We start from the raw sequence: 22,391 nt of genomic DNA on the forward strand, positions 1-22,391 counted from the left end.
ACATACAGACACATATACACTCAAGTCCCATAGATCTTCTTCCACATCTTCCCCCCCACCACAGGCCCTTGCCCCTCATGCAATCAAAATCCGCGAACTCAACGACAGCCCATAGGCAATCGTCGCAAACAGCCCAATCAGGTTAAGGTGGATGCTCATCGCATGGTTGGTCGAGAACGCCCGCTTCGCCCGGTACATGTCTGTCGTCAGCTTGTCTCGCGGCAGATCTACGCTCGACGCCAGCTTGAGGTTGTCGTGCGTCTCCTGGTGGTTGCGCTGGACGAGTGCGGAAATGGTGCGGGGTCCGAAGACAAGCAGATTCAGGAGACTCATGCCGAGGGAGACGCTGAGGAAGAAGAGGTCGCGGCGGTTAGGCGAGCCAGTAGCCATGAGGCCGACCACAGATCCGGCCGGGTAGGTCAGGGCCGTGGTGAGGGACAGGGCCAACGCGACGCCAAAAGGGACGGGAAAGGCCTTTTTCTGGAGGGACATGAACTGGGGGCGGGGCAGGTAGACGTAGGCCAGTTTTGTCATCACAAAGGTCTGTGCGTGAGCAAGAGGCAAGCAAGCCATGCACGCAGAAATCGCCTTACCTGGTACAGCTGTGTGCCGATCAGGGTCCCCCAAGAGAGAAGGTGGTAGCTGCCGAGGCCGGACAATGTACAAAGTATAGAAGACATTGCGTAAGTTTGATATCAATGGAAGTGGATGTGTAGTCACAGAGAAATCAATAACGGTGATGTGTGGTTGTGCTGGCATCTTTCTTGTGGCGGATATTTCCCACTGGAATCGCATTATTTGTACCGAAGCAAATCGCTGCAGCCTAGAACGACCCACATCAGAACCGTTCGATGGCCGGCTCCTAGAGCATGAGACCTCTATCTTTGCGTAGATTTCTCAGCCTGAGGGAAGTCTGTAGTCTTTTGCTATCGTGCCCTTTTGCTTGTGTTTTTGTTGCCTGACTTCAGCGGAGACCCCAGAAAGGACCCTTGCAACATCTCCTGCTAGTTCCGGACGCTAAAGCATGGCGTGTCAGCAAATGATCCACCAGCCCGTTTCCGTACAAGTGTCAAGCATTGGAATCCGCCACACTGTGGCCCTTCCTGCCCCACTTGGCCTTACTGGCCTGTAATTGGTCAGAAGGCAAAAAGCGGGGCATTACACTAGTATTAATACGGACCCCAGAAGGGTCGCGATGTATCTATTTCTTCCTTAGTACACAACACTCTTTCGCCCACACTAGACCCTATTCAGCCTCCTGCTCCTCACAGTGCATCACGTTATATGACCGCTACGTATAGCCTCCTTTAACCTTCACAACAAGCATGGATCCTCTTGTGTCCCGCCAACCCAACGTCTACAATCTTGTCCTGTTATTTTCCGGAAACTTGCTCATCGCGAGCAACGAAATCCATTCTGCGGGTTTCATGGGTGATTCGACGTCGTGCGTGCTTGATGGCCTTTTCCATTCCGACGATTGCTTTTCTTTTTTTGGTCGCGCTACTAGCTGTCGACGCATCCGTCTTCATCTTTTCTAACATTCAATCTCACCTTTCATTATGCGCGGTTACCAGAGACTGGCAACCCAAAGATGACGGCGCCTGTGTCTCGCTCGAGTCACTCGACGACGATATCCCTCTTCAGGATTGCTTTTCTACCGAAAGCACTCCCACCTCGCCGCCGCCGCCCTTTTACTCGAGCCAAGATGGCCGGAAAGCTTCTGTATGTTCTTTCAAGCAGCCCATCCTTTTTCCTCCGATCCCCGCTGACAAACAGGTCTACCTGCTACTGCCATTCTTTTTTCTCTCCAGCCTCTCATGGGGCATAACCATGGTGCCACGTGTCAACGTGCTGGTCTCGTTGATCTGCCAGCAAATGGTGGACAACGGCACTTTGGGGAGCACACCTATGCCACAACACGAAATGGACATGGGCACCGGATCAGGAAATCAGCCCGGCTCCGACTATTCTTCCGGCTCTCACAACAGCTCATCCCCCGACTCCAATATCTGCTCCGCTCCCCAAGTCCTTGCCGGTGTCGCCTTCCTCTCCACTTACCGCGACCTCATCACCGGCATCCTTGGGGCTGTCATGAGCTTTTATCTTGGTAAGCTCAGCGACCGCATTGGCCGTGTGAAGGTCATGGCTCTCAACGGCCACGGACTTCTCGCCGGCGAGCTCGTCTTCTTTCTGGTTGTTGCTTTTCCGCGCACTATCGACTACCACTGGCTCTTCCTGTCTTTTGCCGTCGACGGCTTGTCAGGCTCCTTTCCGCTTCTCATGGCCAGCACGGCTTCGTACGTGGCCGATACAACGACAGATAACGACCGCATCGTCGCCATGGGCTGGCTGCAGAGCGGCATGTTTCTCGGCATGGCCTTGGGCCCAGCCATCGGCACGGCTCTGAGCCAACTAACGCCCGACCGACCGGCTGCTGTCTTTCTGTGGGCCATCATTTGCCACATTGTCGGGCTGTTGTGTCTGCTGTTGTTGCCTGAGTCGCGGAAGGATGTGCATGACGTTCAGATGGCGCCGATCAATCCCGAGTTTGACGAGCTAGACCACAGCACACACAAACATCACGACCATCATCACCACATGTATCTGAACCACGCCCGAGGTCACAACCATGGTCACCTTGCCCCCTCTCCCGGACAATCGCTCGGTTCTTTTCTCCGGTCTACGCTTTCGCTGGCCGCTGTCGATTCCCTCTTCGATTCCAGCTCTGACCACGCTACCGTCCGCCGACACCGCCGCAACCTCTTTCTCCTACTTGCTGTCACGTCCATCATGTTTGGCTGCTCCGTCGGCAGTATGGACGTGCTGATGATCTACCCACAGGCGCAGTTTCAGTGGAGCATGATGACGACAGGCAACTTTATCTCGATTGTCAATATTTTCCGGACTGTGTCATCGACGCTATTTCTACAGTTATTGATGAAATTCCTTACCAGCAGATTCCGGAGCGCTTTCGCCAAAAAGGCCAGCCTCAACTCTCAGGTTAGTCCACCAGACTCTCAACTAGCAGAGGCTGCCCAGGCTACCCAGCTCCCCCTTCTTCGGCTGGCCCTGTTCTCTGATCTGCTGGGCTTCATTGGCTTTGGTTTGGCGCCCTCAGGTTTTTTGTTCACGGCCGCTGGCGTGTTATCATCGCTCAGTGCATTGAGCGTGTCAGCCACCCAGGCAGCCATGACCATATTGGTGTTGCCGGAGCATGTCGGAAAGCTGATGGGGCACGGTTGGGTCAGTGCAGGCGCTGACTCGGCTGGTAGCACCGCCGGCTGTGAACCTGGTGTACGGATGGACCGTGTCGATGTTGCCGCAGGCTGTATTCTTCGGCTTGGCGGCAGCCACTGGAGCTGGAGTGGTGATGACCTAATTTCTTGAGGATGTAGGGACCTCCCCTTAAAACGGAACAGTTTGAATTGAATAAGGCGGAAAGCTAGCCTGTTTTTTATGCAAATATGGCTTCGTCGAATTTTTGGAGGGTTGGGAGACATTTTTACACCAAAAAATAGCAAAGTGGTCCACCATTAATACATATCCCGTTCTATCTCATTTGGCAACGGCTGCTACCTTCCAATAGATGATTATAGCAACTGTGCGGGTCGTCTTGAAGAAACCCCTGTAAGCGCCAAGATAAAGCGGCCCCCGGGGTTGTTAGCGTCTGACACAACAGCAACACAAGCTGTGGTGGAATCTATTTTCCAGGATGGCCTGCTGCATACAACAGCGCATACTATATACTCCGTACATGTGGTATCTTTTCCTTCTTCGGTCGCGACCTGGCATGCACTGTCAGCACGTATGCATGGCCTGTCGGCTCCGTCAGCGGGTATTTCTTGGCTGCTTTAGTGCATTCTTAGTGGTTGGCTAAGGAAGTGGCCCGTGGTGGAGAACGCGCCAGGCAGCGATCAGTGTGGCCAATCGAGTCACAAACCTCTTGTCGATCCTTGCGGCTCCAGCAAACATATCACGCAGAGACGACCGCGATAGCTTTGTGAGCATGTTTAATGAATAATCCTCGCGGATGCAGACGGGCTGCTTACTAAGCACCGATTGTTTGTCTTTTTTTGAAATCAAACGGCAGAGTAGAAAATAAACAAGTGAAATAGATCCCGGTAATGCAATAGCGTCAAAAAGATGCTTGCCAACTCCTGTTCTTCGCCGTTGCAGGCCCTTTTGTAAAGATGGCAAAGATATTTGTTGCAGGTATATGGCGAGAAAAAATCACAATTATGAAACGCTGTTTTTCTCGTAACCCCTCTTTCTGATTTGCCCCTCTTCTTCAGCCATACCTCGGCGCCATCATGGGATAGGCCATTTCGTGTGCAAGACCTAGTCCACGACTGGGGTGCAGATACACGCCTGGCACAGGTACCAGAGCATATTGCTGGAAAGCGCTATTAGAGTTCATCATGGACGACACCCCACCGGTTTGCATCGCTGCTTATGGAATCTGTCAGTATAGGATTCCCACTGTCACGAAGTAGCTCAAGTCGGCCTTACCTCCCGGCATTGAAAATCCCAGGTGTGGATATGGGGCAGCGGCGTATCCATGATGTGACGTGTGGTGAGGAAACGAAGGTGATTCAAACATGGGAACGCTCGGCACGGTCGGCTGGCTGGTTGTGCAATGGGCTGGAGGTGGAGGCGTGTCAATTGGGGGAGGCGGTGGTGGTAGTGGCTTCTCGCAGGGATGAGCAGTGACCGCCGCCGCCGTCTCCATGACTCCCGTGGCCGTGTCCACCATGACCGCAGTGGCTATGACTGTGGCCATGGTCATGTCCGCCGTGCCCAAACATGGCTGGCCCGTGCCAGTCCCGCATGCCGCCAAACATGCCCATACTCGCTGGCCATGGCTGGCCATGGGCCTGTGCCTGGCTGAGCATGGCTGATGCAAACTTGCCACAGTCACAGCAGCAGCCGTCTGGAGCGAACATGTCCGGCATGCTCATAGTTTGTGACACCTGGGTGTGTGAGGGTTGTTGCTGCGGAGGCGGCGCATAGTTACCGCCCCCCAGAGTCGGTGAAGTAGCCGTGGATGTGATCCTGTCCATGGGGGTCGTGGTGCTGGTCGCTGCAGCCGCACAGAAATAGTCAACGGGCGTGCTGAACATGTCGAGGTTGCCGGTTGCCCCCGTTGTGGCCGCGCTGGACAGGAGAAAAGAGTCGAATGCGGTTGCGTGTGTGGCTGTCGATGACATGACGTCAGCCTGGGCGGCTACAGCAGTCGCTGCCGTCGCGGTGGCAGAAAAGGAAGAATTTGCTTCGGTGTCATGGAAGATGGTATCGACGACCTGTTGCTCAAGGGAGGAGACGTACGCCCTGACGCGATTTCCTGCGGACGGCTGGTGAGAAGAGGTGCACACTGGACGAAGACAGCAGACACGGAAAGCGGTTAAAAACTCACTGTGATTGCGCTGTGCTCGCCGGTTTTGCTGTCGCCGGCGCTCGGTGCGATCGGCCGCATCGGTGTCGTCGTCATCCATGAACTGCCATGTTCCAGACCGTCTTGGAGGAGCAGCGGTGCCGCTGGAAGCCGCCGCGATGGCGGCATCCAAAGGAGTCCATGTGGCAGACACAGTCGTTCCGGTGGCTATTGCAGCGGCCGAGCTGTCTACAACGGTCTGCCCGGGACTCATGGTGATCAACGTGATGACAGTCAACACAAGCAGGGGACGCTCGAGTCTGCGCTGTTGACGCCTTGTCTGTCAATGCAAGATCGAGTACGAAGCTCAACAATATTCCGCTTGGCGAGAAGTACAGAAACCAGCATAAGTAGAAGAGTGAGGACAAGGGGGAGTCTGGCACGATCAGCCCTTCTACTCGTAAAGGTCTGTAGAGGTTTGAAGCTGTCTGGGTTTAGGATCCAGACTGTGCGCACTGCAACAGTGTTTTACGGCATCTTAGTCATTTTCTAGGTGATGCCATTGGCTAGTTGGAGAAAAATCGGTCCGGGATGCTAGGCAGGCAGCTATATTATCGATTTTCTCTCCTGTGAACGACCACCTGTAAATGCGATCGTTGTGGCTAGACCTGTACGCGCTAGGTAATAGCGGATATAGGAGTCTGGGGTTTTTCCGCGGGGGGTGATTAGTTCATTAGAGGGGCAAGCGCTAATAACCACCTACCCACGTATCTGCTAAAAGGAGGTGTCGTAACTTCTCATCGTAGGGAGGGCAGGTAATAATTACAGTAGCCAATCCGGATGGAGAGAAGGGCCATGGGGACTCACTTTAGAATCATAGGAAGGCAAAGTAAGCCCGCCCGTGGGCTTATCTGCTTGTTCTTTTTGGAAGCTGCACGCAAGTGCACTGCGTAAAGAGGTAGATAAATGCTTAAATACTAAGGGCGATGCCCTTCACTTGAGAAGTGCGCTATGTCATCATGTGTCTGTAGGGATGACAGAAGGCAGGAATTGTTGCTTTGATTAATTAAAAAAGTGGAGTTTGCTTGTTACGTGATGCGATTTCCTCGTTTCGTCTCGGTCTCATTATTTTAGTGAGCTCGCCTAGATCATGCGTCTTTTTAAAGTAGAGGAACGCGCCCTTGGCTTTTAGTAAATACCGCCATTAACTATTAAGCGAAAGATTGAAGGCAGGAAAGAGGCTGCTACCCAGGCGAGCTACATCTAGTAAGATACTTTGGCAACGAGAAGAGGGTTGACAATGTCTTTGTTTTTTTACCTTGAAAGGAGTACCCCCGACGAACTTCGACGGATTGTATAGGCTACCGTAACTTCTATATGTGCAAAGCTGTCATTACAACGTCCACGACTTAATTTAGTGTCAAAAAAAAAACTCACTACGTATTGTTTTTATTTTTACCAAGATTATGAAGCCCCCCTTGGCTTTGTAGGTCTCTACTTTTTATTGCACTATTAAATTCATTAACCGCTTCTCACTATTTCCTCGGCCCAGTATGACTCTCGGGGGCTTCTATCACATCAACAAGGGTATGATAGGCTTAGACACTGCACGATAATGGTGGGAGGAAGTACATGGAAGAACGGCGGTGCAGGACCAAATAGCTACTTGAACGAAAAAAAGATAACAGAAAAAGGTTCGTAATGTGCTGCAAAAATGCTGGCATACGACTCAGACAGCCTATTTTCTCTTTGTTGGCTTCCTTTCTCCTCCGGCGATGTCGGTCTAAAGGGAAGGTAGACCAGCGGGCTTTTTTTGATTTTCAGAATTTGCATTTCCAATTACAGCGAACTCTTCATGTAAACCTGAACTCTAGCTGTAATAGAAAACCATGCGAATACCAACCTCTCCAAGTTTCAAAGCCTTATGATCGTACGAGAGATAGTCGATGCCTTTGTCCCTGCCGAAACACAATTGGTCAATTTTGAGAAATCGTCATAGTATCGATAGTTTGAAGTACCTTTAATCAGAAGTTTTCTTTAAACTTTGGCCTCAAGGGAAATCAGCTCATTTGGTACTGCATGTTCCGGGCAAAGCCAAGAAGTATGCCATTTCCCACAACCTGGGGATGGCTGTGCCCACCAGAACCTCCCTCTTCGAATTTGCGACCGAGAGACGTGGTGAACGAAATTCGATCAACAAGTGCTCCAGTATACAGAGTCATCGATGTGATCGTCTCGTTGTCGATGAATGTAAAACTCGGCCTTAATTCCCGTTTTATTCCCCTTGGCCGCTTGTTTTGCCGTTTGACCAATTGCACTCAATGGCTTTGATCACGTCTATGTTACTCCAGGGATTGCTTCCTTTGCCAATCCACACACTGAGAGACTGGAGGGCATTTTCCCCAATGGAGAGTGTGAACTCCTTACCACCCGAGCCTCCGGCTTGGACATTGTCAATGACAGCGTTTGACGTGGTGAGAATCGGACTCATCTTGAGAAGTTGAGATTGAGGGTTTGGGGGAAAGGTCAAGGGTAGCAACTTAAGCTGCAGATATGCCTACGTATGAATCACCTACTATGTATCGTCGATGCAATTAGTTTTGATAGAACTGGTTGCATGTCTGTTTAGGAATCAAATCTCTGGCAATTTTGTAGGATGCCCAAGAAAGATCAAAATATCTATGCAGCCTGTGTCTTGTTGAACGCTGTAATGTGATACGGCTCTACGGGGTACTCGTGCTAGTTTCACTTATATAATATGCACAGCGACAATAACTCTGGTTGTGGATTTTTGTATTACAAATCTAGAGAACTAGCGTTGAAAGCTATACTATAATGTATATCATCTACTGGTACTCCTCCGTACTGCATCACTGTTCGATATTTCCCCGCTCATTATAGCCGCCGTGGCTGCGCGTTCCAGATGCAGGAATGTATCAGTCGCTACGCGAAGCTGAAAGCAAAACATCGGTCACCAGTTCCCAGCTAAAATTATTACTACATGCACCTAAGTTTCCCGTTTTGTTTAGACTACAGTTGGCAGTCGGGGATGACGTGGCGAACGGAGTAGTGTTTTGAGAAACATTTGCTCAAAGTGCGGAAATGATTTGCTGTCTTTCAGCTTGGTCTAGTCTGTGTATACTCCCCGATCGGGGTGGGCCGAAAATCCCGCGATTTTTGGAAGAAAAAGAGGGTATATGGCTAGTGAGTGTATACGTGCTTGAAACCCTACCTTTCAGGCCACAGAACATCCTGCCAACAAAGTAGTCAGTTAAAATGAGGTACAGAGCAGAGATTAGTAGAAGCAAAGTAGCCAAAACTGCATTTTAAAATAAAGAAGAAGAATATATAAAAATAAACATGTTATAGTAAGATAGGATCTACCAATTGTGTATGTTATATAAATAGCCTTGCGTGGAAAATGGGCAAGCATACTATTTGCTTCTTCAGCGGCGAGTTGCTGTCATTTTCTGGTTAGGGCCTTCCTTGGCGACTGCTGTCACCAGCTGAATGTTCAATTCGGCATCTATCTCGGTGTGGACTTGGTTGAAGCCTCTTTATATGAGAGGTCGATAGTTATCTTTAACACCTCAACTCTACCAGCACTTTCTCCAGCCGATCCATTTCTAATCACCTCGTCCATATCACTCTTCAGTTTCGTCACAATGGCAGCAATCTTTATTGCTGGTGTGATACAGTCAGCCGCTTCAGTCGCGCCATCTGTTGCCAGAGTAATACTACCGTTCAACAAATGTGTAACATTAAATTCTATATCATCATATAAGCTTACCGTTGGGGTCAATAGTGATGATGCTACTCTCCAGAACAAGGAATACTGGATGCATTGTACTCCCAAGAACGAAAAATAGCTCAAGACAACTTACAGTGTTGACCACTTTGAGTCCGGCATGTACTATCAAGCACCGGAACCAAACGTCAAGAATTTTTCACCTGAAGCTTTCTCCGTTTGCAGAAAAGTCAGCTTGGCAGGTATGTCACGTGGAAACTCTTGGACCTTCCACCTAGATGAGCACACTGCCTCTGAACTCTCCCTGGTATGACGATTCGTATTCCCCAGCTTGCTTATAACCCCTCCTCCCTCTATCGACAGCGCTTTACCGATCCCGTTATAGGCGCTCGAATTTTGCAAGTGAAGATACAAAGCTGCCGTAGAGAAAGGCCACACAGCAACTTCTCCCGAATACAAAGGGGTGGACGTGCACAAAAACCCCGATCCATTTCTAATAGATGTGATCTTTATTGCTGGACACTGGTTCACATTCACTTTCTAGCAGAGAATTGTAGTATATGTTAAGCTTTGGGGGGCGAAGGAGAGGGGCGCAAATGAGAATTGCCGTATAGGCATGCCTTTTGTATATTGACAGGTTATTAGACATCAGTTCTCCATGCTCGGCCTCAATTTTATATTGAGCACCCAATTTAGCCCAATTGTGAGCAAAATTTCGTCGGATCGTCGTGTTTGTTCTAAAAATGCCGTGCCGTATCGAACTTTCGATGCTAATCTCTGTTGCCTATCGTGTTTGGTCTTCGTGAGATCTTTGGTGGCCTGTATCTTCTAAATTAAGGCCTGCACTAAAGTAAGATGCCACAGACCCAGAATCTGTACTCTGCAGGCTATTTTTGTGCACCATGCACAAAGACATCAATGGGTCTATATTTGGCATAAGAGGGTATGTCTACGGAGTACTTCGTACCAGCCATGGCTTTATAAAGTGGGTCTGTCCACGTTACAGAACCATAAGACCGGGAATCCTGCATGTCGTTTCAAGACAATCTGTATATGCCTCTATTTTCCGTAATTCATACATGTTAGCAGCGGACTATCTTCACGCATCGGGTGTTTCGAGTAAAGGGTTTGAAAATAGTAAGTGGGACATAAAACAAATATGTTGGCTATTTTCGTAAGCAGGGCTGGCTTTTAGATGAGTAAAGGGCTCAAGCTCCAAGAGGCACAAAGCCGAAAACTTGCCGTAAAGCTGAGGTTTTGCGAGGACCGCGTGAAAGGAAAGGGGGGGAATTTGACAAAGCCTGTATTTCGTGTATGTGGTGACGAGTGTGATGTGCGAAAGATTAGGGGAATGAAGACCCCCAGTCTAGGAGGAATTTTTCAAATTCACCTTGTCCGCTTATTTGTGTCCCCAAAGATTAGCGCGAAGTTTTGCTCCAATTCTCGGACCAAGTTAGCACAGGCTCTTGGACGCGTATTTCGACTTCTTAAAACCAACCTTCCTCTCCCCATTGTCTCTTATCGCTTGGTAATATTAATGATTAAGTGATAGAGGCCAAGTATTGTTTCTGTGTACATCAAGAATAATGCACAGAGTACCTGCTGGTAAGGCTAAACGGGTATAACAGACCGCCAGTATGCACAATGATGTGACAATCATTCCCTGCTATTCGGGCTAGAGGAGGGGCATAAACCGTCCCATGGGAGAGGGATAGGAGCCCATTACGACGTAACAACATCCCTTGTTAGGCATGATCCGTGGGTTCGTATTATTACACCTTACAACACCCGTCTTAGTGATCTATAATTTAAAGGGGACGTTGGCTATCTTCTGGCGTCCCCTTTATGCCGTTTGAACTTGCCCTTTCTTTCACCAATGGGAAAAATGAGTTCTAGCACGACGTCCATCTTTGGAGAAGTCCCTGCTGGTGTCGACCTTTCCGATGACTCGGCTTCCAAAGACAAGGAAGCAATTATCACGCTTATTGTTATAGCGGCTGTAGCGGTTGCTCTTCGAATCTATGCACGGTCAATTCAGCGCCAGAGGCCTCACTATGACGACTTGGTCATTACATTATGCCTGGTATGAGCCGGTCGTATTTGTCTCTCCTTTCCTGTTGGCTGGTTTCCAGTTTCCTTGCTGACTGAGACGAACAAAAGATGTTTCTTTGTGGTGCTGGCACTACAGCCATCATTGGCGGCAGGGCCGGTATTGGCCGGCATGGCTGGGCTTTGACGATACAACAGTTGGAAAATTCGTTTAAGTCCGTCTTCGTCTACCTGATGATGTATGGCGGTGCTGTCTCGACGAGCAAAATATCCATCTTGCTCTTCTACCAGCGTGTCTTCACCACCAACGACAGGGGTTTTCCGCATCTCGGTTGCTTTCGGCTACTTTATCTGCATCTCGTACTTTATATCAATGTGCATTGCCACCTCGACAGCATGCAGGCCCTTGTCCCATTTTTGGACACAGTTTGCCGGAACTGCGGGTTCGTGTGTTGATACCAACCTCTTTTTCGATCTCATGGGGATCCTTAACATGGTTAACGACATTTACGTCTTGATTATCCCCATCCCGCAGATTGTGGCGTTGAGGATGTCTTTGAAAAAGAAAATGGCTATTTTGGAAATCATGCTGCTCGGTGTCTTGTGAGTGGCTTTTTCGTATGTTTTGACGTTTATTTGATCCGAGTTTGTTAACGATCCTGCAGTGTATGTGCTGCCAGCTGTGTGCGCATCTACTACTTGGCGAAGCTTGTCAAGACTGTCGACACCACCGGGGCATTAGGACCGCTGTTCATATGGTTCGTCGTGGAACCAGCCATGGCTATCGTCTCCGCATCTCTCCCACATTTATTACCTCTCCGCCAGGTTGTCAGCATGAAACTGGGAGGTCATTCCAGCTCTGGAAAAAGCAGTGCCGACTGGTGTGAACACAAGAGACTGGCAGGGGGCTGTCGGCGCGAGCAGTGCCTTGTACACATATGGCGGATCGCGGTTCAATGCTGGCAGGGACAAAGTGGTCAAGGCCGAAGACGAGATCGAGTTGACCACGCGTGTGGAAGCGGACGCCGGAAAGGTGTCGACGCACTGTTCGAATTCAGGCGACGACATTAGCACAAGGAATGTCACCAGCAGCCGATGCCAGATTGCTGTCAAATCCTCGATTGTGCAAGAGTCGGTCGAGCTCAAATGAAGACACACAAGTGGGCGTATGCAGCACCTGAACCGTCAGACCCCTTATCATACAGTGATACGTTGGGCGGCTGGCGTGCGACTTGAACGTCACCAACAACCAATGTACTTAGACTATCACAGTATCGCTGTTGCCGATCAATACAAGTTGCCCTCGGCTCCGAGTCATTCCGCTCTAAATCCGGCGTCCTTGTACTCCATAGGTGCGGCACAGAGGTGGATGCTTTCCTTGTAACAGGGGCAATGTTACGAACCCGGCAGTCCGAAGTATCAGTCCACGACTCTTAAGGCACGGGAGTTTATACTTTGTATGCTCAAACCACAGTTGTATTACGGAGTGCGGTCTGGATTGGCTCTACGGCGCATAGCCTTTTTAGAAAATGCTTTAGAGAAGGACCTCAGCGGTTCATTCTTGAGGTGCAAATTCGCAGAGGCACGGGAAAATAAAGAAGGATAACTAGGCAGTTACTCGACTGCATCACTAGCCAGCCCGGCATATGATTTGGGCCTAGATATGAGTGATCTACCGGGTCGGGGAACATACCCGGATGCCGAGATACAGGAACCCACAGTACCGAAACTCGTTCAAACTAAGAAACTATCGACATGCCAAGATTCGTATCGCAGAGGTGGACGAGGTAAGGATCTTTCCCGTCTGAATGAAACGTTGCTATTGGACTTTTCGCTTTCTGGTAAAGATTTCCTGTCTTCGCATGCATGTATTTGGAACCCAGATAATCTCTACCACGCTGACATACACCAGTGTACGTATCGCAATCAAAGCCAGTGGTGGCAGTTGAGGTGCAGGCAGGATGGAGCTTACATAGCCGCCAATATTTCACCTACCTCGACTCGGTTTACAATCCACTTCGTATCGAGAGGAAGCTATCGTTACACTGTTTCTGGTGTGTGTTTTCAGACTGCCAGAATGCCACCAACGAAGACAGCTTCACACCGACGATACGTTTTGGACATACGCGTACTCGTATTAGTATTTAATGATGATGTCGTTCCTTGGGACACAAACGATATATTGCTCCTGTATCTCTATCCTCGTGGCATTTCAGTGCCTTTGCAACTATTATTCACCTGTCCCTACCCCCAATCATTGCCTACCATTTCAAGATTTTCCTGTCTCCAAAATGGGCTCTCTCGAAAAGACTGCTATGGACCTGACGGGCATTGAGCGTGCCGGGCCCAAAACTTACATCCGTCAAATTTTCCCCTTGAAGCTGGACGAGAATTATGATATTGAAAAGGTGACTCGCGTGCTTCAGGGGGGACATGAGGCTGCATGCAGACGGATTTTTTTCCATGGGTTGCGAGGCGGTACCAGACCCAGAAGGAAAACAGTCCGGGCTGCTTAAGATGCAGAGGCTTCCCAGAGGATCGGATTGGACTAGTGACCGTTAAGGATCTGAGGGCTCCGCATGCGTTCCCCTTTACGTTTGACCAGATCAGAGCGCGAAAGTTTAGTCTCTCCTGCTTCGACGATGCTGTGTTGTTGAACAAGAGCATCTGGCCTTCGGTCACAAACGAGATGCCGGCCACGTCGCTGCAAATCAACTACATCCGGGGTGGTGTCCTTCTAGGCTGGTGCACATTGCACATGATTGGAGATGCGTTTACCTACTTCGTGTGGGCCAAGGTCTGGGCAGAGGAGTGTCGCCGGATGCAAGGCATTGAGATTTCGGACCCGTTTGTGCTGGACGATGCCATGGTCACCGACCGGGAGATAATCATGAAAGCCACTGGCCGCCACAACGGCAAAGCGATTGAGCCCTACCTAGGCATTTTCGTCGTTCCTGTCGCACCAACAAGCGTTCCGGCCGGCATGTTGAGCCCGACTCACCGTGCCCAGATCTTCTACTTCTCGCCCGAGTCTCTGGCCGCCCTCAAGGCCGATGCCAATGATGCATTTGCCGCCCTTAACTGGCGAGCCACAATGTCGGTCCAGGCACCCGTGGAGAGTCTCAAAGACGGCGAAGAGGAGGACTCCATTTACGCCATTGCGGTGAATCTCCGCGCGCGCTCACAGCCTCTTGCCCACCCCCATGCGCTCGGCTGCTGGCTCGGATACCTGGCCGTGCGAGCCCCTATTCGCAAACTCTTGACTGTCTACAACCTTGCCGACATTGCTGGACTGGTGCGCAATCGGATGGAGGACCTGGACAATAATTACGCAGACAAGATGCTGTCGATTATCGACAACCTCGACGACGTCAACAGGTTTGTTCCCACTGTTTTCTTCAATATGATGAGCACAAGCATTCTGGCGACCTCATGGGCCGACAGTGATCTGTACAACGTCGTTTGGGGGCCCATGTTTGGTGGTAAGATAGAGGCCGTGCGCATGAGCAACAGCGGCATCAGCCCCGGCACAGTTCTCGTTCTTCCAAGATTGCCTAAATGGAGGGCTGGAACTTATGGTGGGGACAGAAGCCGTATTGCTGCCCAAACTCTGCGCCGATCCTGTCTTTATGAAGTATGCTGAAGCGAGGTGAAAGCGAACGCGGCAAGTTCAAGGGGGAAGAGAGTAGTGCCGCTTTATTCCAGTGCGAGTGATTTACATGCACATGTTCCGATCAAAAAATCGAATAATTCTGTGCTTTGCTTCTTTTTTGCCGTGTCAAGGTTTTTTACTTGCAATCCGGTCTCTCTCAACCTTGGTAAGGTGTAAATGCAACCCACTCAGATCACTCCGTAGACTATTGTAATCCACTTGGTGTAAGTAACTATGGAATTCAAAGCTACTTGAGACGCCTATTCGGGCTGTCCCGTTATTGGAATACCGTGTACGGAGTACTTATTCCACAATACTCGTACATTAAAGAGTACAGAGTATATGCGGGAAACCCTTTCCGGATCCGAGCGCCTTGCAGTGCCCTACGGATATCTGCACTCGTACGATATTATTTGGCCTACTGCCTATTACGGGATAGTAACGGGATAGATAGCTATAGTTAGTGAGTCATGTATTAGGATGACGGTATCGGATGAACAACTATGTAAGTAGGATGTGCACCTTAACGGATCTAACCGCTTGCAAAACCCCTTGGGGCCATTTGTCGTTGTAGTCAAAAGTTGGAAAAGCTGCCTAATATAGACTAGTAACGGATGAGACAATGGTGGTTAAGCACCTGCGACAGAACGCGGCATTGATCGTGAATTTTCTTCAAGGGTTCTTGCTTCGGGTTTTCCCGCGAGTACGGAGTAAGGAGAATTGATTCCGTCCAATTGGCCTTACATTTTTTGCACCAATAGGAAGTTTACTAAATCAAGCGGTTTCCGGCAGGAAGAAGACACATCACATGACTAGCAGTCAGATAATGCAGACTCAATGCTATCCCAGGGCTATGCAAACACTCGCTATGGAGATATGTACGAAGTATTATATCAGCTTGACTCTACAACGTACGTCCTTGATTAAATATCTGATAACTACTGCTCTGGGTGATGACGGATCTCGTGATTAGTAAGCAAGCGTCTACAAAGACATTAACTCGGCAAAACCAAAGTAGAGGGAGGTCTCGTCAAGATGAAACCCCGATTACATGCTCTCAATTTGCCTGTCTCCAAAAACATAATGGATCAATAAGTCTATCTTTCCGCAGGAACTAGCAGGAAGTGTCGGGATTCCCAAACAAGACCTACACAAAGGACTATCACGTGCACATTAATAGCATTATTCAACAAAACTCGATGGCAAAATTCCATTGTATTATAAACCTCTATAGATCATTTCTGATTAATTACGCGGCGCATATTGTAGGCGATAGAAATGTAAAGCAGGGGCACAGAAAGCCCCAGTCTTCCTCTGCTGCACAGGGTCTCTATTTAACCGAGCAGCGCAGTGACGGGCAGCATTCCCGGGTAGAAGGACGTGGGGATGGGCGGGAATGTCGATGGACTTGGTGAGGCCCAAGCCAGCAGTCAGCTTCGCCGGGCATAGTGGTGACGGCATAGCCGGTGGCGGTGGTGACAGTGGCGGTGCTGGCGTAGGCGGCGTGGGCGCCGTCCTTCTTGATGCAGCCACCGGAGCCGTAGACGTTCTCGCAGAGGTACTTCTCGGACGAACCGGCCTCGGTCCAGACGTTGAAGTTGGTCACGTCGATCTCGGTGCACGGCACAGCAGACTGGCAGACGAGACGCATGGGCGGGCGGTTGGCGCCGTTGGAGCAGGTGCCGTGCCAGTCGGCAAAGGTCAGGTTGTTGTACTCGACACCGTCGCCGGCAGCCTTGGACATGCTGCTCCAGGCGGTGTCGAGGTCGAGGGTGTAGGCGTTACTGTGGCCCATGAAGTTGTTGAACTGGGCGTTGTACAGCTCGCCGCTGCCGCCGTTGCTCTTGATCATCATCATCTGGTTGCAGTTCTGCGAGTAGACGTGGTTGTACACGATGTCGTGGATGTCGGTGCTGGCACCAAGCGAGCCGATGGCACAGCCGCCCGACCAGTTGCAGAAGACGCGCTCGACCAGGATGTTGCTGGCCGGGCTCTTGACCGTCACGCACTCGTCCTTGTTCGTGACCTCGACGTCGTGGACCCAGATGTTGGTGCCCCAGATATCGATGCCGTCGAGGCCGCCCTTGTTGCCGCCGCGGACGACGACGTTGTAGACCTCGCCGTTGGTGCACGTGTCTATGGTCATGTGAAAGGCCGGCGAGTCGACCAGGACGATGTCGTGGATGCTGAAGTCGGTGACCTTGTTGAGCCGGATCAGCCGGGGGCCGTACTCGCCCTGCTCGTGGAACTGGTAGCCGTAGCCCTGGATAGCGCCCTTGGAGTTGGCGCTGTAGAACTCAAAGTCGGTCGTGTGCTCGATGAAGAACAGGTTGCCGCCACCCGTGCCGGCCGTCATGCGGTAGATCTGGCCCTCCAGGTTGATCGACACGCCCGAGCCACCGTTGAGCGTCAGCCACGAGCTCAGGCCGTAGCTGCCCGCCGGGATGTACACCTCGCCACCCGTCTTGCAGGCCGCCCACGCGCTCGCAATGGCCGCGCTGTTGTCCGTCGTCGCCGACGCCACGCCGCCGTAGCTCATGATGTTGCACACCTTGGTGGCTGCCTTGGCTGCCCGCGACGTCGTCGGCCCAACGGTGCCGCTCAGCTGTGCCGCCACAAATGGCTGCACTGCTGCGAGCAACCAGCCCCGAGGCTCCTGGATGATGGAAGGCATGGTCAGGGAAGTATAATAACGAGTGTAAAATGTATGTGTTGGGGAAAACGAGTGTGAGAGCAGACGTCTGAGGCTGGATCGGCGTCGAGACTTGTCCTTGGCCTTCTTCTTCTTCATCTGATCGCTGCGGGAGCGGTCGTGCTTTTATGCATCGACAAGCCCAGACTTCGTCCCATCTGTGCCGATGGGCTTGCCATACGGAGTGCGTGCGAACTCACGCGAGATGGCCAGCTCCCTCGGTTACGAGCATATGGAGCCATCGGTGTTTCATCATCGGGAGATCAGGGGGATATTTCCCTGGTGGAGATTTATTTTCCTTCGTCAAACAGTCTATTCCGTATGCGTCGGCATTCAAACGCGATGACATGCCTCGTGTCCGCCTTCTGACCTCATTTCGGTACCCGTTCTCCGCACCTCATCTCGCCTCGTCTAGCGGCTAGTCGACAATCCACCACCATTCTGACCGCAAATCCGGCTCATTCCACAAATGCACAGGGCGCCCGATGCCTGCATGTGCCCACAGCGGGGTGGGCGGCCTCATCGGCGGTGCTGCACAGACGGCCTCTTGTCTTGATCCTCGCCGGCATTGCCTTTTTTTCGCCGATGCAGGCTGTCTCTTGGGGTAGGAAATGAAAGGGCAGACCTTAGCTAGAACGGGTTTCTAGAATGAGATCTGATACAGCTGTAAAGGCGCAAACCCCCCACGATATGGATAAAGTACGAGTAAGTTGTCCTACTTAGGGAGGTAGTGGTTGTGCCACCCACGTGAGTACAACAGTGTGCATGTCGACTGCATCGCAAAAACCCAGGCGCAGTGGTACCTTGTGCTATAGCCAGATACAGTGCGTAGTGTGTAAATAACTGTGTACAGTACACTGTGAAGCTATATGTACGCGTATTCCACTCCGTACGGATTATCGTCAGCCACTAATGACCCTGGTTTCTCAACGGTTTTATGTATCTTACGTCGTACAACCCGCTCGGAGGAAAACCCGTTATTTCAGACCCCCCTTCGCTTACTGAGTACTCTACAACCTTGTCTCCATCAGATCCACCACGGTTGCGAAAAGCAAGAGGCAGATACTGACCGCCACACGCAAATGGGCAAAAGGAGAGAAAGGCAGATGCAAACGTGTCGTAAGATAAGATACGTGTCGGGATTCGGTGTTTTAGCACTCCTCAAACTCCTTGGTGTTGTGAGCGACCATATGACATAGACTCCAAGAGCGCAGAAGACGAACTTGCATCGGTGCTGACAAAGCAAAGACGTACACGCTGTAGCAGGTAAGAGAATTGATGCTGTTACCTTTCCCGGAGATAGTGGACGCAGACGATGGCTATGTTCGCCAAAATACCGCGGGTGATGAAGCAGATGGCAGGTGGCAGCCGACCAAACTGCACAAAGAAAGTAAGCTTATGACCTTCCAGGACCTGACCATTCATCTCTGAAAGGAAGAAACAAGGATTGCTCCGTAAGCCAACTCGTCTTTCTGCCGAAGCAGCTCAGCCCGATTTGGGAACTTCTGCAGAACCATGCGGAGAATTGGGCAACATTTGCACGTTTGGGGAAAGACCCCGCAGACCTAAGCCCCGACCGGCAGAGTCAAGTGTGTGCTGTGCGCCACATGACCCGCTTATTATGACTAATCTTGGGCGGGGTGCAGGGGTTTCGGCAGATCTTGGCGATGCACTTCGGAAAAGCGTGCCGGCAAATCTACAGCGTGGAGAGCTCTGTTGTCTTTTTCTACTCTGGCCCTTCATACTCCGTAATCGTCTTTCCCATCGTGCCAATGGTCCTGTCAGACTGGCATTCTGTCTGCACATGCAGTTTGCTACCTAATCGGCCCTTTCTCTCTCGCCAAGCCCCCGGACCTTTGTGCCTTCGTTTTCCGTGTCTTGGGGACAGTCGTGCCATTTCTCTCGTATATATAAAGAGCGATTCCGGTCTCCTCTAGCAAGGTGACTCTCTGTTTCTTCGTATAACACGAATACGGAGAATTTCCGTACGATACACCTTTCTGTACATCACTCAAGTGGAGCCGCGGGATTTTAAGACGTCCCGTTTTCCGAGTGCTGCCTGACACCTGACCCCAACACCTCTGTTCATCTTGCCACGATGTCATCTCCGGTTGCTGCTACTCCCCTCGCCCAGCTGCCCTCAGGGGACTCTCCAGGCGTGCTCCAGACGGTTGTTGGCATAGAGTCACCCGTAGCGGCCGATCTGTAAGTTTTCCGGGGTATACCCTACGGCCCCTTATCTTCACGATGTGACCAATCGCTGATTCGGACCCGTTTGCCAAGGGGACATATTTTGATGCCACAAATCACGGGTATGTGTACTGCCTCCTCGCTTCTCGTCCGGTTCTTTCCCTAACTCGCCAGGCCGAAATGTCCGCAGCCGTCGGCCGGCAACACGTCGCGCGTCTTCCAGACCTACCTGCCCTATCCCGAATTGGCCGAGGCCAAGTTCGACTGCCTGCGTCTGACCATCGTCCGACCCAGCCCAGCGGCTCTTGCTCGCCATGGTATTGCCCCGGCCGAAGCTTCCCGGTTACCGGTCCTCGTCTGGATCCACGGCGGTGGCCTATCCATGGGCGCCTCGTCTGATCCCATGTGGGATACTTCTCGGCTCGTGTTGCGCGCTCTGAAAATTGGCAGCCCCATCATGGTCGTCTCAATCAACTACCGGCTTAACTTATTCGGCTTTGCGGCCTCCCGTGACCTCCTCGTGGCCCAGCAGCAGCAACAGCCTCCTGTCACCACCGCTGGCCTCAACTTTGGTCTCCGTGACCAGAAACTCGGTCTCGCCTGGATCAGCCGCAACATCGCTGCTTTTGGCGGCGATCCCGACCGCATCTCTATCAGTGGCCAGTCCGCAGGCTCCGTCTCCGTTCATTCCCACCTCCTCGAGGCCACCGCCGCCGCCGCTGCTGGCCGGAAGACACTCTTCCGCCGCGCCATCATGCTATCCGGTGCTCTCAGCACTCTCGGCCCCATCCCCTTGGAGCTTGCCGAAGCCCCCTGGAAGCGCATCTGCGACTTGACCCTCGCACCGTCCTCCTCGCCGGCCGATCGCGTGCGGCACCTCCGCCAGCTGCCCGCATCCACCCTGCTCGAGATTACCGCTACCAACCATATCCAGGGTATTCCCATCGTAGAGGACGACATCACCGTCTTCCTCGGCCCCTCGGGATCGTCCGATCAGCCTGACATGGACCTTGGCCCTGTCGATCTGCGGCATGCTCCTCGACAGGCCGCGCAAAAGGGAGTCGATGTGCTTATCGGCTTCACAGACGTCGAGGTGAGCCGTCCCCCTTGCCACATTCTCCCGTTCACACAACTTATTGACAATATTTCCTAGGCTCTCATCTTTATGGGAGGATTGCCGCCTTTTGCCCAGATCCTGTCCAAGTTCGAGGCCGTCTACAGCGACCGCAACCATTGTGCCGAGGTTATGAAGGCCTATGGCCTGGTGGCTTCTGCAACGAGCGCTGAGCTGCAACAAGGCCTTCTCACCCTCTTAAGCGATGCCATGTTTGAAGTTCCAGTACACCTTGCCCGCAAAAACCTCCAGAAAAAGAGCGGTGGTCCGGCTGTCGGCCAGGTCCAGTCCTTCTTGACTGCTGTTGGCAACCCATTTCCTGGGCCGATTGAGGGTTTCGCCCGCCACTGCGTCGAGCTCATCTACCTGTTTGAGACCTGTCACACGACCCTAGTCGAGGCTGACCGTGGCATCCGGCGGCCATATACCAAGCCTGGACAAGAGAACGCCGCATTGCCGCAGCAAGACCCCACCATGAGCAACGGCGAACCGTACAAGCGCTCCAATATAGAGCTGTGCCATGAGTTCCAGGACCACATCATTTGCTACGTCACCGCCGACGACTGGAAACCGGCCTGCAGCCCGGACTTCATCATGGTCTATGGCAAGGACCGCAGCACAGAGGTCCAGAGCTTCACGGACGATCCAGCCTGGAAGCAGCGAGTCCAGCGATGGGAGCTCTTGGCGGAACGTGTCGGCTCCATGATGCAGCTGGCCGAGGAGGTCCGCGGTCTGTCTGTTTCTGTTGAGAGATAGAGACGCAATAGGTCGTAGACAGATAAATGCACAACTGTGGTCAGGCACCTGAAACCGCTAAACTTGTCAGATATCGTTATTGTTTAGAAGTATTCGCTAGCTATCCAAATTATGGCATATATGGTTCTGACAGAAAAGACGACTTTTACTCTTTCCTTCAGTAAGGTTTGATTCAATTGTTCAAATGCCAGATAGAACTTTCACCCAATCTCCAATGATCTAGGTAAAGCTCGTGGGAACCCCCATGCAACAGAAACGCCATCACATAAAAGGTGCAGCCTGTTCTGATGCAGGACTATTCGAGTTGGTTAAACGGGTAAATCGGCCGATCGACATAGGGGATCCGACACGTAATATGTCTCGCTGCCTCTCCAGATAGAACCGCAAGACATGGTCCCACTCTTGCTCCAAGCTGTGGATTTGTTGGTCTTGGCCTAGTCCATCTATCTTACATTTTTGCTTGGTATTGAAATAGGCGCATGCAGAGTCCGGTTTTAAATGTTGTACTGGCTTACTCTACTCTCCTTTTTTTACTTGTGTCTCCCGAAGGAGAAGTTTTTTTACTCCATATACTGCCCCTCCCAGTATATTCCCTTAAACTGTTTCTATTAGTACCCAACTTTGGCTAATATTTGGGTCAAGTTGTTCGGCCTCCGAAAGGAAGGTGCAAGGAAGATGGTTAGTCATGACGGAAGAAGGGGTATTGTGACCCCTCCTTCGTCCTCTCTCTCTGACCTACCGAATATAAGCTTATTTACTTGATCTTCGAGATCTTTGTCTTTTCAGCTTCATCATCCGGGCGGTGTGAGTGGAGTCTAG

General features: G+C 51.4%; 7 protein-coding genes across 7 annotated transcripts; 4 read left to right on the forward strand and 3 right to left on the reverse strand.

The window, feature by feature from the left end:
- Positions 1–75: 75 nt before the first annotated feature.
- Positions 76–680, reverse strand: CMQ_2755 (uncharacterized protein; the record flags this gene model as incomplete). Its single annotated transcript, XM_014316833.1, has 2 exons — positions 76–543; positions 594–680. The coding sequence occupies 2 exons, from the start codon at positions 678–680 to the stop codon at positions 76–78; spliced, it is 555 nt and encodes a 184-aa protein (XP_014172308.1).
- A 1,025-nt stretch (positions 681–1,705) lies between these two features.
- Positions 1,706–3,387, forward strand: CMQ_3167 (tetracycline-efflux transporter; the record flags this gene model as incomplete). Its single annotated transcript, XM_014317245.1, has 2 exons — positions 1,706–1,722; positions 1,812–3,387. The coding sequence occupies 2 exons, from the start codon at positions 1,706–1,708 to the stop codon at positions 3,385–3,387; spliced, it is 1,593 nt and encodes a 530-aa protein (XP_014172720.1).
- Positions 3,388–4,658: 1,271 nt separating this feature from the next.
- CMQ_3060 (uncharacterized protein) lies at positions 4,659–5,645 on the reverse strand (the record flags this gene model as incomplete). The annotated part of the gene is made up of 2 exons (XM_014317138.1): positions 4,659–5,341; positions 5,414–5,645. 2 exons carry the CDS (start codon positions 5,643–5,645, stop codon positions 4,659–4,661), a joined length of 915 nt encoding a protein of 304 aa, XP_014172613.1.
- A 6,091-nt stretch (positions 5,646–11,736) lies between these two features.
- On the forward strand, positions 11,737–12,318 carry CMQ_3103 (uncharacterized protein; the record flags this gene model as incomplete). The annotated part of the gene is made up of 3 exons (XM_014317181.1): positions 11,737–11,771; positions 11,849–11,926; positions 12,093–12,318. 3 exons carry the CDS (start codon positions 11,737–11,739, stop codon positions 12,316–12,318), a joined length of 339 nt encoding a protein of 112 aa, XP_014172656.1.
- Positions 12,319–13,459: 1,141 nt separating this feature from the next.
- Positions 13,460–14,811, forward strand: CMQ_2573 (uncharacterized protein; the record flags this gene model as incomplete). The annotated part of the gene is made up of 2 exons (XM_014316651.1): positions 13,460–13,576; positions 13,654–14,811. The coding sequence occupies 2 exons, from the start codon at positions 13,460–13,462 to the stop codon at positions 14,809–14,811; spliced, it is 1,275 nt and encodes a 424-aa protein (XP_014172126.1).
- Positions 14,812–16,150: 1,339 nt separating this feature from the next.
- On the reverse strand, positions 16,151–17,494 carry CMQ_2967 (rhamnogalacturonase a; the record flags this gene model as incomplete). Its single annotated transcript, XM_014317045.1, has 1 exon — positions 16,151–17,494. One exon carries the CDS (start codon positions 17,492–17,494, stop codon positions 16,151–16,153), a length of 1,344 nt encoding a protein of 447 aa, XP_014172520.1.
- A 2,116-nt stretch (positions 17,495–19,610) lies between these two features.
- On the forward strand, positions 19,611–21,572 carry CMQ_2698 (para-nitrobenzyl esterase; the record flags this gene model as incomplete). Its single annotated transcript, XM_014316776.1, has 3 exons — positions 19,611–19,717; positions 19,877–20,795; positions 20,856–21,572. The coding sequence occupies 3 exons, from the start codon at positions 19,611–19,613 to the stop codon at positions 21,570–21,572; spliced, it is 1,743 nt and encodes a 580-aa protein (XP_014172251.1).
- Between the last annotated feature and the right edge of the window lie 819 nt (positions 21,573–22,391).

Source organism: Grosmannia clavigera (genome assembly GCF_000143105.1).
Source record: "Grosmannia clavigera kw1407 unplaced genomic scaffold GCSC_144, whole genome shotgun sequence".
Taxonomy (NCBI): Eukaryota; Fungi; Ascomycota; class Sordariomycetes; order Ophiostomatales; family Ophiostomataceae; genus Leptographium; species Leptographium clavigerum.